At 43.6% G+C, this 11827-nt stretch overlaps 1 protein-coding gene across 1 annotated transcript; it reads left to right on the top strand.

Moving 5' to 3' along the window:
- The first annotated feature begins 730 nt into the window (after positions 1 to 730).
- On the top strand, positions 731 to 11207 carry G6PC1 (glucose-6-phosphatase catalytic subunit 1). Its single transcript, XM_025987131.2, has 5 exons — positions 731 to 1257; positions 3530 to 3639; positions 5804 to 5909; positions 6530 to 6645; positions 9496 to 11207. The coding sequence occupies exons 1-5, from the start codon at positions 1028 to 1030 to the stop codon at positions 10005 to 10007; spliced, it is 1074 nt and encodes a 357-aa protein (XP_025842916.1). The 5' UTR covers positions 731 to 1027; the 3' UTR covers positions 10008 to 11207.
- Positions 11208 to 11827: the final 620 nt, after the last annotated feature.

Below are 11827 nucleotides of genomic sequence, written 5' to 3'. Positions count from 1 at the left end.
ATTCTAATACACTTTAAAATAATACAGTAGTCCTTTCCAGAGTCCCCAGTCACCAATTTGCTAGTTTTATTATTTAGAACCACATATTCATTACATTGTTTTTGCATGAACACACATTCATTCTACTGCTTAAACTTATGTGTTAAAACCCCAAAGGTCCTAACTTGGAGGACATTGCATGAATTAATCAGTGCATTCAAAGATGATTACTTCCTGGCCCTAAAATATATAGAATCAACACTAGGAAGAAGGTTTGATCTCCCAAACCAGAGGCACTTCACAGACACTATGCAGTTAATAATAGACCAGCAAGGTGATGGTTCCCAGTACAATAGAACTTAGCGAATATATTTTCTTGACATTTTATTTATGAGAGACACACAGAGAGAGGCAGAGACACAGGTAGAAGGAGAAGCAGGCTCCCTGAAGGGAGCCTGATGCAGGACTCAATCCCAGGACCCTGAGATCACAACCTGAGCCAAAGGTAGATGTTCATTCACTGAGCCATGCAGGTGCCCCGAACTTGGCATATTTTAAAAGTAATATGTTTAAAACATGCTCACTAGGGTACCAAGACTTTTCTTTGTCCTCAAATAAGTGCACTTGCAGACAGAAAATCAGGGTCTTTGCAAGAACCATGGCAGATTTAGACTCTGTCCTATGTCTCCGGCCCAGTTTCGGAGCCAGGAGGGCAGCCCTTGCACTATCAAGTAGCATGCCAAAGTTAATCATTGGCCCTGCCAAGTACATGGCAGATCAGGCTGTTTTTGTGTGCCTGTTTTTCTATTTTACGTAAATCACCCTGAACATGTTTGCATCAACCTCCTGGTGATGTACCTTTGATCAATAGATTTTAGACAAAAGTGGTTTTTGAGTCCAAAGATCAGGGCTGGGTTGACCTGCAGACTGGATACAGAGTGTATAAAAACAGGGGCAAGGCGCAGGCTGATAGCAGAGCAATCTCCACCAAGTCTGTAATAGCTGCAAAGGCTCAGCTGTAGGCTGCCTGAGGAGCCAGGGAGTAAGGATGGAGAAAGGAATGGATGTGCTCCATGACTTTGGAATCCAGTCAACGCACTACCTCCAGGTGAATTACCAGGACTCTCAGGATTGGTTCATCTTGGTGTCAGTGATTGCAGACCTCAGGAATGCCTTCTATGTCCTCTTTCCCATCTGGTTCCATCTGCGTGAAGCTGTGGGCATCAAACTTCTCTGGGTAGCTGTGATTGGAGACTGGCTCAACCTCGTCTTTAAGTGGTGAGTAAGAGCCAGACAGAGAGGAGATCGGCAAGGGAAGAGGCTGGTATTCTCTCTGGAAATGTCTGTCCATCGGAAATTGCCTTCTCCGCGCTAGTCGGGAAGCCACAGGTTACTCCCCTCCTGACTCTGGATCATCTACCTAAAGAGGGAAGACAGCGAAAATCTTGTTGATGAATTGAAGATACAGGCAAGGCTATTTCATATGGATGGAAGGCCAGCCGGACTTAGTGAAAAGTCTAAAGTATATAGGCTATAAGCAAAAAGCACAGTTGTATTACTTTGAAGCAGAATAGGTAACATAAAGATAGGTGTATGAAAGATGATGTATGAAAACAAGAAACAAGTATATAATTTAAAAACCCACTGCATGGAGAAAGGAGAAGTAACCCAAAGAACTGGGCTCTAACCCTTGTTCGGCCACCTACCAGCTGTATGTCCTGGGAAAGTCAAAGCAACTCTCTGAGTTTCTGTCTTACAATCTGTAAACTTAAATTATCCTTGGGAGCTTAATAATAATTCTAGTTAACATTTATTGAACATTTAGTAGGTACTAGGCCATGTGCCAAGTGCTTTTCTGTGAGGTAGTTACTACTGTATTATAGATGAAGAGACAGAGCCATTAAGATAAGGGACCAGAACTAGATCCACATGGTGTTCAAAGGCAGAGGCAGCATTTTAAGGCCAGACAGGCTAGTTTCAGAGGCAAAGCTCTTAAGGATTATGCTGTATTCATTGCTGACAAATTGACTTTTTCAGGGAGCAGGAGGAAGCCAAATTTTAATGTTTGTCAATTTCTCTGGTGTATATATTCCTATTGGGGCCACTTTTGATGGGTCAAGCTTGCGAAAATCCTGAATATTTTACAATTGTCAGCCAATACCATATGATTCTAGCTCATTAGTGGCTTGGCCTCTATTTCCTCATCTAGAAAATAAAGAGCTTGGGCCAGCTAAAACCTTTACCATCCCTAAACTATCTATGTCTACTGTCAAGTGATTCTGAAGACCCTTCTAGCTCTAATATTCTTTGGCCATAAACAATAACATCCTTTAGTGTCCAAAAGAAAAAGAAATTGTCTTGGGTTGAGAGGCTCAAGGCATATCGATGTGGTTCTGAAACCTCTATTGAAAAATCTACTAATTTTCGTCTGTAATGTCCCCTATGCAACAGCATGACCCTAAAAATTAAACAGATAAAGTGTATTTTAAACATCTGATCTCAGTTGAAGAACCATGGACTTTCTCTGAGTTGGCGCAGGTCAGAGTTAGTGGCTGTCTGATTTCGGTGAAAAATCACTATTTCACCCCTGGAGGGACTGACCCTTGACACCTGTTTCCACAACAAAAACGTATCTAGTACTTTTAAAGGGAAGCCTGAGTTACCCTGCTCCAAGGCAGAGAGGATACAAAGTGAGTGCCAGAAGCTATCTATGTCCCTACACAGAGCAATTCCTGCAGCAAAGAGGCCATATCTCCTGATGGTGCTTGTTCCTGGGGCTAGGGCATATTCTCTGATGTCAGAAGATACCCAAGACTCTCTGAGACCTGAAGAAAGAGTATAGGGACCTGGCAGGATTTACAAGTCCAAGTTGCAAACTGTAGTTCTGTATGCGTCCTTCCAGGACAAATTCTTACTGAGGTTTTAAAAAAAAGTCACATAGCTTCCATTGATATGTATTTTTTTAAGATTTTATTTATTTATTCATTAGAGACACACAGAGAGAAGCAGACAGAGGCAGAGGGAAAAGCAGGCTTCTCGTAGGGAGCCCGATGTGGGACTCCATTCCAGGACCCCGGGATCATGTCCCAAGCTGAAGGCAGATGCTCAACCGCTGAGCCACTCAGGTGTCCCCATTAATATGGATTTTTAGGATCTTGGGTTTATTTCTGTTTCAATAAATAATACATCAAAATGGTTCAGAATTCAAAAGTTATATAAAGGATGTACCAGAAAAAGTCTCCCTCCCTTACTGCTCTCCAGCCATCCAGTTCCTCTTCTTGGAGGCAGCCAAAGCTAACAGTTTTCTGTTTAGGATCACATGAATCTTCTCCTCAAATGACTCTCTCGTCTCAGAAGTGTGGGCTTCAGACAAAACGGTTCTTTCAGGGAAGGTGGGTGGGGGAACAGGGTAACTGGGTGATGGGCATTAAGGAGGACATGTGATGTGATGAACACTGAGTGTTATACTATATATTGGCAAATGGAATTTAAATAATTTTTTAAAGGGGTTCTTTCAGTAACTCCAGATACTGGTTCTGCTTTTTTACAGGATTCTGTTTGGACAGCGTCCATACTGGTGGGTCATGGACACCGACTACTATAGCAACACCTCTGTGCCACTGATAAAGCAATTTCCAGTTACATGTGAAACTGGACCAGGTGAGAGTCCCAGCCCCTGAGACAGAAGCTGGGTGGACCTGGTTCACTGTAGCCACCTATCAGCATTCATTGTAGACAAAGCTGTCTTTGAGGGGACATGAGGAGAGCCACTCCTTCAAGCTTTAATCATGGTCTTCAATTGGGTACAACTCTTTTTTTTTTTTTAAAGATTTTATTTATTTACTCATGAGAGACACACAGAGAGGCAGAGACACAGGCAGAGGGAGAAGCAGGCTCCATGCAGGAAGCCCGACGTGGGACTCGATCCTGGGTCTCCAGGATCACACCCTCAGACCCAGAATCACAACCTGAGCCAAAGGCAGATGCTCAACCGCTAAGCAACCCAGGTGTCCCGGGTACAACTCCATTTAATTTAATTCAAGAAGGTCTCCCTGAATAACACGTTACTGCTACTTTAGAAATCTGCCAATATTTCCAGAACCTAAATTGCTAATCCAGAGAGACAAGGGTACTGTTCTGGGCAAAGGACTTAAGAGAGTAACTGTACTATGGCCCTTTGTCCAGGGAGAGAAAGCAGTAGAAGCCTAAGCCCTTGGCTATCCTTCCCTGAGGCCTGGACAAGTAGCTGTGCAATCAAATGATAGATTTCCCTTCTTAGTAGACACTGGAATATCCAACCCCTTCACTCACCCTTAAGTCTCATGCTGGCATCCCTTCCTCAGGGACCCTAACCTTGACTCCCAAACTAGGGCATGGCCCTTAGCTATTTGTTCTCACAAACAATTTGTTCACTTTAGAGGATATTTGTTCATTCAGATGTTATTTATTGAGCACTTACTCTGTGCCAGACACTGTTCTAGGTACTTGGAGTACCTTAGTGAATAAAACAGACAAAGATTCCTGCCCTTGTGCAGCTGAAATTTGAATGGTGTGTGTATGCACATGCACACACAATATACAAAATCATAATACACAAGTAAAATATATAGGATATCAGAAGACATTAATGAAGATGAAGAAGAGAAAGAAGAATAGAAAGAGGAGAGGAGGGGGAAGGAACAGAGAAGGAGGAGGGGGGAGGGGGAGGAGGAAGAAGAAGAAGAGGAGAAAAGTAAAGGCAAGGCTTTATCTATAACATTCCCTGGAAAGCAGATTCAGATTAGATTAGCACACAGGAGCTCATACTCCACATGCATTGCTCCTGTCTGCAACAGGAGCATGCAGGAGCAACGCATGTGGAAGGAAGGAACAGTAGCCAACTGGGCAGGAGAAGTCTAACTCAGATTTGGTCTCAGCCATTCCTACAGGGGAGTTCTGAAGCTGGGGACGGCCTTTCAGAGTTTGCCCTGAATCGAGTCAGGAGAATCAGGCCCTTATGCCCCAATATAGAGCGGTGATTGGGTGTAGGCTGCCCCTGGGGAGATGGTAACCCTGATCAAAATGGCTCTGTTTAGTCCAGGGCAATGCTCAGAGAGGGATGAGAGCTGAGGGCCATCCATGACCACATTCTCAACAGCTGGAAAAATAAGTTCCTCAGTCTAGAAGGGAATCTGGGTGGCATATCTCAAGACCTTCTATCTTTCAGGATAGAATGATCAGGAAGTATTGGTTGAAGTATTAAGTAAGATGGTCAGGGTAGGACTCCCTGAGAAGGAGAGGTTTGAGCAAAAACTTGAAGGAGCCAAGGAAGTTAGCAAGTAAATTTCTGGTAGAAAATATTTCTGGCCAGAAAGATCAATAGCACAAAGACTCTGAGGTGGAAGTATGTTTAAAGGAGAGGAATGAGACCAGTAAGACTGGAACAGAGTGAGTAGCAAGAGTGGAGGAAGTGATGGAGGCCAGATTGATTTGCAGTTACACACTCAGTATCCTGATTCTTGGTGTAGTTTCTAGACTGTATTTAACTATAAGAGCTGGGGCCTTCTCTGGTTTTACTTGCCACTGTATATACACACACACACACACACTCCAGAGCCTATTACAGTTCTGGTCAGGTGGTAAGAGCCCAATAGATATTTGTTTAATAAATGACTAAATGGATAAATAGATGGATGGCAGGATGGGTGGATGGGTGGATGAAAGGATGGAAATATGGGTGGTGGATGGACAGACGGATGGATGGATACAGGACAACCCCTAGAAGTGTCCCAGATGGAGACTTTTCACCTTTAGTTCATCCATTAATCTCTTCCTCACCCTTTAGGAAGTCCCTCTGGTCATGCCATGGGTACAGCAGGTGTATACTACGTGATGGTCACATCCACCCTTTCTATCTTTCGGGGGAGAAAAAGGCCAACCTACAGATTTCGGTAAGAATCAGCACTGGGGTGTGGGCGGTGGAGGGCAGGAGGTGACTTTCTCTGCACCTGACACACCACTTGCTCTTCCTCACATTCCCCACAGCTAGCCCACCCCCTCTTGGGTTGGTACTGAGCAGAGTTGTGGCATTTCTGCTGAGGGCAAACGTTAGAGTCACAGAATGTCAGGGCTGGAATGGACCTATGAGTGCAACCCCTCACTTTACAGATAAGGAAACAAGGCCTGACATGGGAAAGGAACTTTCCATGATCAGATAATGTAGTACTGGCAGGGTTTCAATAAAATCCCATTTCTAGACCAACCAAAGAATCGCCTTGTCCAGGTTACAAAAAAAGAAACATAAGATGTTCCTACTACAGAGAATTTCTGTGCATGCAGCCACTGTGCCAATCCTTAAAATTATACACATATAAAATCAGGAGGTTAACCTTCACATGTGCAAGGATTCACCAAGTGACACGGTCATCTCTGAGCTTTTGTGTATGGGCTTCAGTTTACAAAAATGCCACTGACTGCACCTAAGTTTGTCAGACTCAAGCATTCCCGCCAGGGCTGTTCTTGCTAAAGGATGTGTGTCTGGGTTCTGTTATGACTGCCTCTTCTGTTGCAGGTGCTTGAATATCCTTCTGTGGTTGGGATTCTGGGCCGTGCAGCTGAACGTCTGTCTGTCCCGAATCTACCTTGCTGCTCATTTCCCCCATCAGGTTGTTGCTGGAGTCCTGTCAGGTATCAGCTGCTCTGGCTCTCTCCCTTCCTCCTCTCCTATCCCATGTCTCCCTAACTGGAATGAAAATCCCAGCATTCCAGTCATGTTATGGATGTAATCGATGCTGTTAGCTCTTCAGAGGGTTGAAAGTTAAGGGTGGGTGAAACTATTCATTTCTACAGGAGTCCCCACATCGACACAATTAAATATGTTTCAGAAAAGTTGCAATACATCAAGTTAACTTACCCAATTGAATTATCTTGAAATTTCCTTACTTTCATATTCCTTATTTCTTACTGGTCTTCAGTTGGAAATCACCCCTAGCTTAGGTTGTTTGTTTTTTTTTTTAAGATAGATTTATTTATTTATTTATTTATTTATTTATTTATTTATTTATTGTGGGTGGAGGAGCAGAGGGAGAGGGAAAATGAATCTGACTCCACGCTGAGTGTGAAGCCAGATATCGGGCTCAATCTCAGGACCCTGACATCATGACCTGAGCTGAAATCAGGAGTTGAATGCTTAACTGACTGAGCCACCTAGGCACCACAGCCCTTAGTTTAGTTTTAAGGGAATCTACCAAATTTGACAAATTAACAGTGTCCTAGAAAAACTCTTTACTTGGGTAAAGAGGGTAAAATTAATTTGGGTAAAATTAATTTGCAGACTTACAGTTCGTCTTTCTTATAGGTTCAGAATTTTGTTTTGTTTTGTTTAATATTTTATTTATTTATTTGAGAGACAGTACGAGCAGGGGGGAGAGGTTGAGGGAGAAGGAGAAGCAGACTCCCTTCTGGGCAGGGAGATGACATGGGATTCAATCCCAGGATCCTGAGATCCTGACCTGAGTCAAAGGCAGACGCTCAACAGACTGAGCCACCCAGGCGCCCCTAGGTTCAGAATTTTGAATAAGTTGATACCTAAACAATGCAGGGGTTAGGAGCATTGACCCCTACTTCATGCACTCGAAAATCCACATTTAACTTTGATTTCCCCAAAACTTAACTACTTATAGCCCACTGTTGACTGTAAGCCTTACTGATTATAATAATAGTCAATTAACACACGTTTTGTATATGTATTATATCCTGTGTTCTTACAATACAGCAAGTGAGAGAAAAGAAAATGTTATTAAGGGATGCCTGGGTGGCTCAGCGGTTAAGCGGCTGCCTTCCGGCTCAGGGCATGATGCTGGAGTCCTGGAGATCGAGTCCCACATCGGGCTCCCTGCATGGAGCCTGCTTCTCCCTCTGCCTATGCCTCTGTTTCTCTCTCTCTCTCTCTCTCTCTCTCTGTGTGTGTGTCTCTCATGAATAAATAAAATCTTTAAAAAAATGTTATTAAGAAAATCAGTAGGGGTGTACCGCCTGGGTGGCTCAGTTTGTTAAGCATCTGCTTCAGTTCAGGGCATGATCTCAGGGTCCTGGGATCAAGCCCTGCATCAGGCTCCCTGGTCTGCAAAGCATCTGGCCTTCCCTTTCCCTCTGCCCCACTGCTTGTGCTCTCTCTCACTCTTCTGTCTCCCTTTCTCTCTCTTTTAAATAAATAAATAAATAAATAAATAAATAAATAAATAAATCCTTTAAAAAAAATCAGCAGGAACAGGAGCACCTCGGTGGTTCAGTCTGTTGGGCAGCTGCCTTCAGCTCAGGTCATGATCTTGGGGTCCCAGGATCAAGCCGCATGTGGGGCTCCCTGCTCAGTGGGGAGTCTGCTTCTCCCTGCGCTCTCCCCCCTTCTCATGCTGGCTCGCACTCTCTGTCTCTCAAATAAATAAATACATTTTTTTTAAAAAAAGATTTTATTTATTTATTCATGATAGAGAGAGAGAGAGAGGCAGAGACACAGGCAGAAGGGAGAAGCAGGCCCCATGCCTGGAGCCTGACAGGGCACTCGATCCCAGGACTCCAGGATCGCGCCCTGGGCCAAAGGCAGGCGCCAAACCACTGAGCCACCCAGGGATCCCCAAATAAAATCTTTTTTAAAAAAAGATCAGCAGGATGAGAAATACATTTACAATGCTCTATATATTTATCAAAAAAATCTGCATATAAGTGGACCCTCCTACTTCAAATCCATGTTGTTCAAAAGTCAACTATACTTGTATTTTCTTAGATCCCATTTAGAAGGGGCGGAAAAGACTTAGGTTAAGTATTAGAAACTTTACTTTGTGGGAGGTACTGGAATATAAGATCTTAGGGAACTTGTAGAATTCTCCCCCTAGAGATGGGTAAGAGCAGAACATGGCAGCATTACAAGAAGTGTGTTGAATACAAGGGAGGTAATGGTTTCATGACAACCACAAAATAATGCAGCATTTACCACTGGGTGCCATGTTTGAGGAAGAACCCAGAAGCTATGTTACATGAAAGACCTGAGAATGTTTAGGTTAGAGATGAGACTGTCTTCAGATGTGTTTTATAAAAAGGCTGTAGCTTTACAACTTAACTCCTACAGAAATAACGAAGACCAACAGATGGCATTAGAGGGGGACACATTTCAGCTTAGCACAAGGAAGAATTTTTTATAATCAAATCCATTCAAACATGAAATGGGCTGCCCGAGTGGGAGTGAGCTCTCTACCTCTGCAAGTATTCAAGTAGAAACATGAGGACCCCCGACAGAAAACATGCATGCAATGGGAGAATGTATGTGACATGACTCTTCCATCTGAAAGAGTGTATGACTAAGGACAGATTGGAGTCACATAGGAGAATAAACCAGGTGACTCTCTAATCTAGCATCTGTGATTTAATGCCACAATGGCAGGATGGACCATATGTCACCTATTGCTCCAAACACTCCCCACCTCTGCGGCTGAAGGTCCAGAGTCTTCCCTATTGCTCACAGTCATTCTTTCTTCCACGCAGGCATTGCTGTTGCTGAAACTTTCCGCCACATCCAGAGCATCTACAATGCCAGCCTCAAGAAATATTTTCTCATTACTTTCTTCCTGTTCAGTTTTGCCATTGGATTTTACCTGCTGCTCAAGGGGCTGGGTGTGGACCTCCTGTGGACACTGGAAAAAGCCAGGAGATGGTGTGAGCGGCCAGAATGGGTTCACATTGACACCACACCCTTTGCCAGCCTTCTCAAGAATGTGGGGACCCTCTTTGGCCTGGGGGTGGCTCTCAACTCCAGCATGTACAGGGAAAGCTGCAAGGGCAAGCTTAGCAAGTGGTTCCCATTCCGCCTCAGCTGCATTGTGGTCTCTCTCATCCTCCTGCACCTCTTTGACTCTTTGAAACCCCCATCCCAAACTGAGCTGATCTTCTACACCTTGTCCTTCTGCAAGAGTGCAGCAGTGCCCCTGGCATCTGTCAGCCTCATCCCCTACTGCCTTGCCCGGGTCCTCGACCAGCCGGACAAGAAGTCTTTGTAAGGCATGTGGAGTCTTCAGTATTCAAGCCAATGACTGTGCCAACCATCGAGGTGGCTAGGGTCTTGTGCCAGCCCATTTTGAGGCCAGAGGTGCTAGAGTCAGCTCAGGTAACCCCTTCCTCCTTTGCAATTCTAATTGTATTGGGTGGGGTGTTTGTTTTTTTGTTTTTGGTTTTTTTTTAAAAAAAAAAAAAAAAGCTAATAAGGCTAGTTGAGAAAGCCTTATCTGTTAGTTGGGGTGTTCTGGATTTTTTTTTCCCCTGAAGACTTACTTGCTCTTCTTTTAGATACACAAAAGCAAGGCTTCCAGGTAGGGCCAGCTCACAATCCCAGGCTGGGGATCCCAGCTCAGGATTTTCTACCTGTCCCCATCCTTACAAGAAAAGGAAAAGGAGCAGTGGATTTGACAGAGAAAGAAGAATGGATTAAGAAAGACTTCTTCGTATCCTGCATTTCATGCAAATTATGTTACACAAAATCTAAATCACTTTGATTATATTTGAATTTTTAGGTAAGGGACTCTCAATAGTGGGGGACCAACTTAAAGCATAACTAATAGGTAGTTAATGGGGTAATTCTGCTTCTTCTATGTTTCTACTATATATCCATGGTCTTTGCATTTACCAGGATTTCTGAATGGTTGCAATGACCTATATTTGTGCTGGGTCAGAGCATTCAGATATAGTCAGCTTCTCTATCACACTACATCTTCCTCCTTGTCAGCCTAGCTCTGCTTTCCCTAGAACTTTCCACTGGCTCTACATCCTGCTGGACACAGAGATGCCTAAAGGCAGCTCTAGGGTAGTGCTTTTGTATGGTTTAGTCAAGCTCTGAAATCTTGGGCAAAAAGGTGAGGAGAGAGCAAGGAGAGGAAAGGAAGGATTCCTCTCTCCAGAAGGTCACTCCAATGTTACTTTTGATTCCTAGAGGGTAAATATGACTCCTTTCTCTATCCCAAGCCAACCAAGAGTGCTCTTGGAGGAAAAGCCAGCTCTTCCTTGCCTGTTGTCAAGTCTCAGCTGATTTGCAGAATATGTCTTTTAAAAATGTTTAAGCCTATTTATTTGAGAGTCCTTGTTTTTGCTACTAATTATATAGTTCACATATAATACCATTCACACCAACCATCGTGGTCATAACATCTTTGAAAAGAAAAATATATATGTGCAGTATTTTATTAAAACAACATTTTATTTAAGAATGAAGTCTTGCTGATTACTGTATTTTAGATGCAATGAGATCTGAAGGTTCTAATTCTGGCCCAGCTAAATTTCTAGCTCTTTTTCTATTTCCCTAAACAAATAATTTAGTCTCTGTGTACCTATGTTTTCCCTTTGGAGAAAGAAGTCTTGGGCTGGCCAGGAGTACCAGTGGAGCTGGGGGACCCACAAAGTGTCCACAGGGGCACAAGTAGAGTTGAGTGCATCAACACAGGCACAATATCATTGGCCAAGGTTGAACATTAGTTACCAGACCACAGGTTGGCATGAGTTACTCTAAGGGATCAAGCTACAACTTAAAGGCAAACAATCAGGGTCATTACCAAAGTAAGCAATCAGGGAATGTAAGTCATAGCAGCAGAAAAAGACTGGGTAGACTCTGGAATCCAGGAACCCGGCATCAGCAAGGTTTGAGGTTATGGTTAAAGAAAGTCTCAACAGAGCAAGTCATAGCAGCAAGGAATGCTCACGGGAGTTATTGAAGTTTTCTCCCCAAATGATCTATTTTATTCTGGGTGCTGGGCACCACCCCCAAAGGCCTGGACACATCAGCCTAACCCTGCATCTACTGAGGATGAAATCTGCTCACTCACTTCAGAAC

Source organism: Vulpes vulpes, chromosome 2 (assembly GCF_048418805.1).
Source record: "Vulpes vulpes isolate BD-2025 chromosome 2, VulVul3, whole genome shotgun sequence".
In the NCBI taxonomy this organism is placed as follows: domain Eukaryota; kingdom Metazoa; phylum Chordata; class Mammalia; order Carnivora; family Canidae; genus Vulpes; species Vulpes vulpes.
The sequence above is the reverse complement of the archived record's forward strand: the minus strand, read 5'-3'. Positions and strand labels throughout refer to the sequence as shown.